Genomic DNA, 2380 nt, shown 5'->3' on the forward strand with positions numbered 1-2380 from the left:
TCAAGTTTCGCACCCAAGTTTCATGTTTCAGAGGTTTGACGTTTCGAAACAAAATTGAAAACAATAGCAAAATATATAAGAAAACAATGGACTACCATACCGCCCAGTGAAGTGCGGACAACAGAAAATTCATAGAACTAGCAGATGCCTGAAACAGGCTGGTCTGACAACGTCACTAGCAAGCCAATTACCTTCATCGTTCGGCTTCTCATCAGCAACCACCGTGCTCGCTCTCCTTCCATGTCGATGATGCCATTGCCTTCTCCCTAGCCAAGCGAGGTCAGGTAGGCCACCCTGTCCATCTCGTACGCATGGAAACCCCCCAACAACGTGGAGGGGCACCAGCGGCCATACGGGACGGACACCAGGATCAGCCGTGCCTCCTTCTTCTCCATGTCCAGCGCGTACAGCAGCTCCCGCCGATCGCCAGCAGCGAAGAAGACAACCCCACTTTTCTCGCAGACTCCCTGCAGGCAGACCGTTGTCTGGCCGGGCAGTGGCGGCTCCAGCTGGACAACCATTTTCCGTTCTTCCTTCCAGCATTTGCTCCTGAACAGCGCGCTGCCGCCGCCGTTGTGGCTTGGAAACAAGATTCGTACCGTGATGTTGTTCTGCGTGCAAGCTACTCCAGCGGCCTCCACCGCGCACAGCTTCCGGTCCGGTGAGGCGGCGAGCAGCCGGTTCTCCAGGATTCGGCCATTGCAGAAGCACGGGCTATAATCCCAAGGAAGGGGCTCGAGCGTCGCCTCCAGAGTGTCGACACGGAGACCAACCACCTCGCGCTTGGTCAGCCAGAATACGGCGCCGCGGACGGCCACGGCGGTGTTCGTGTGCATGTGCCCGAGGCGCCTGCTGGTGATCTTGGCACCGGACACCTTGCCTTCCGGTCCCCAGATACTGGTGTCGGACGAGTAGGACCGGCATGCAGTAAAGTTGCGGCGGCTGTAGACGACGAGCAGGCGGAAGTCGGATCCTGAGCGCAGCCGGTCTGCAGCGTGGGCGTCGAGGTCGTCCGTGGTGAGCAGCACACAAGCATAGTGACCGGGCTTATCCTTGCCGGAGAGGGTCGGGAGGACGGACACGTCCCCGGTCATCGGGTTGCACACGGCGAGCCTGAGGACAGCGGCGCGTGACAGGCGATGGAGTTCGAGGACGAGGCGGCCTTTCCGAGACGCCACGAGGCGGGACGACCTGAACGGTTCGCGGTCGAAGAGAGCGTCCAATGAGGCGCCCCGGAAGCGCGATCCCAAGGGGACGAACCGCGGGGCGGTGCATGCGCCTTTCTCCCCCTTCCCCTGGTGGAAGAACCCGACAGCAAGGCCGCTGGCATGGCGTTCCTCCGACAGCGGCGCGGAGCGGCAGATGAAGTCGGCCTCGCTCGACACGAGGCGGCGCCACCGCCTGCAAGTGGAGGCGCAGCGGACGAGGTCGGCCGTGCTGAGGGAACCGGCAAAGACGACGAGGAGGATCTCATCGGACAGGGGCAGGCCGTCGTCGTCGTTGTGGACGCCGCGCGGCGTCCGGGGAGACAGCCATTCACCTCTATATGCGTTAAAGGAGGTGGCAGCATGCTTGCGGCTGGGAACGCTTGCTCCTAAAGCCGGCGGCAGCATGGCCGGCGCCGGAGGGAGAGATCGGGATGGCGTCGCGGCTCAGCCGCGGTTAGGGTTTGGAGCCCCCGATGCCTGATCATGTAGGTTTGCGACTTCGCGGGCTTTCGCTGGGCTGCAAACGGTACTGCGCCCCCATGGGCCTTTTTCATTTTGGTTCGAGTATATGGATTCCGAATATATATATATATATATATATATAATTACACAGTCATTTAAATAAAAGTAGAAATATGTTACCATCGTTCATTCATCGGGAGAGATCTTGTGGGCCCTGGCTAGCAGGGATTAAAAATCGATGAGCGACACGAGTCGCCCGTTCATCGGGCAAGACCTTGCTTCATCGGGTGACACCTTTGTCTCGTCCATTAAATAGGTGACAACAAGGTGTCGTCCTGTGAATAGGTGAGATCTTGCTTCGGCCGAAATAATTTAATTTGGGTCACATTTTTTTTCGAAACGTCCAATGCCATTAGATATTTATGTGATATTTTAGATGCCTGGATTTAACGGAAATGAAAAATTGAACACTGTGATTTTAATGGGAACTGTAATATACACGGGCATTGGTATGTATGGTACATGATTATTATGAGCTAAACAAGTACCACGTCTAAACGTAACATGTCTTAGGGAATGTAAACAACAGGATTACAACATCTGGTCTACTGAGTGCAATATGGGTACTTTTCCTTTCTCGCCGCTACAGATCTTACGTCACGCGCCCAACGTGCCCTCTCGCGCTTCCTCTCCCTCTCCACATCACAGGC

At 56.3% G+C, this 2380-nt stretch overlaps 1 protein-coding gene across 1 annotated transcript; it reads right to left on the minus strand.

Annotated features, from left to right (window-relative positions):
- Positions 1-266: 266 nt before the first annotated feature.
- On the minus strand, positions 267-1613 carry LOC133903208 (uncharacterized). The gene has a single exon (XM_062344527.1). It carries the CDS (start codon positions 1611-1613, stop codon positions 267-269), a length of 1347 nt encoding a protein of 448 aa, XP_062200511.1.
- Positions 1614-2380: the final 767 nt, after the last annotated feature.

Source organism: Phragmites australis, chromosome 21 (genome assembly GCF_958298935.1).
Source record: "Phragmites australis chromosome 21, lpPhrAust1.1, whole genome shotgun sequence".
In the NCBI taxonomy this organism is placed as follows: domain Eukaryota; kingdom Viridiplantae; phylum Streptophyta; class Magnoliopsida; order Poales; family Poaceae; genus Phragmites; species Phragmites australis.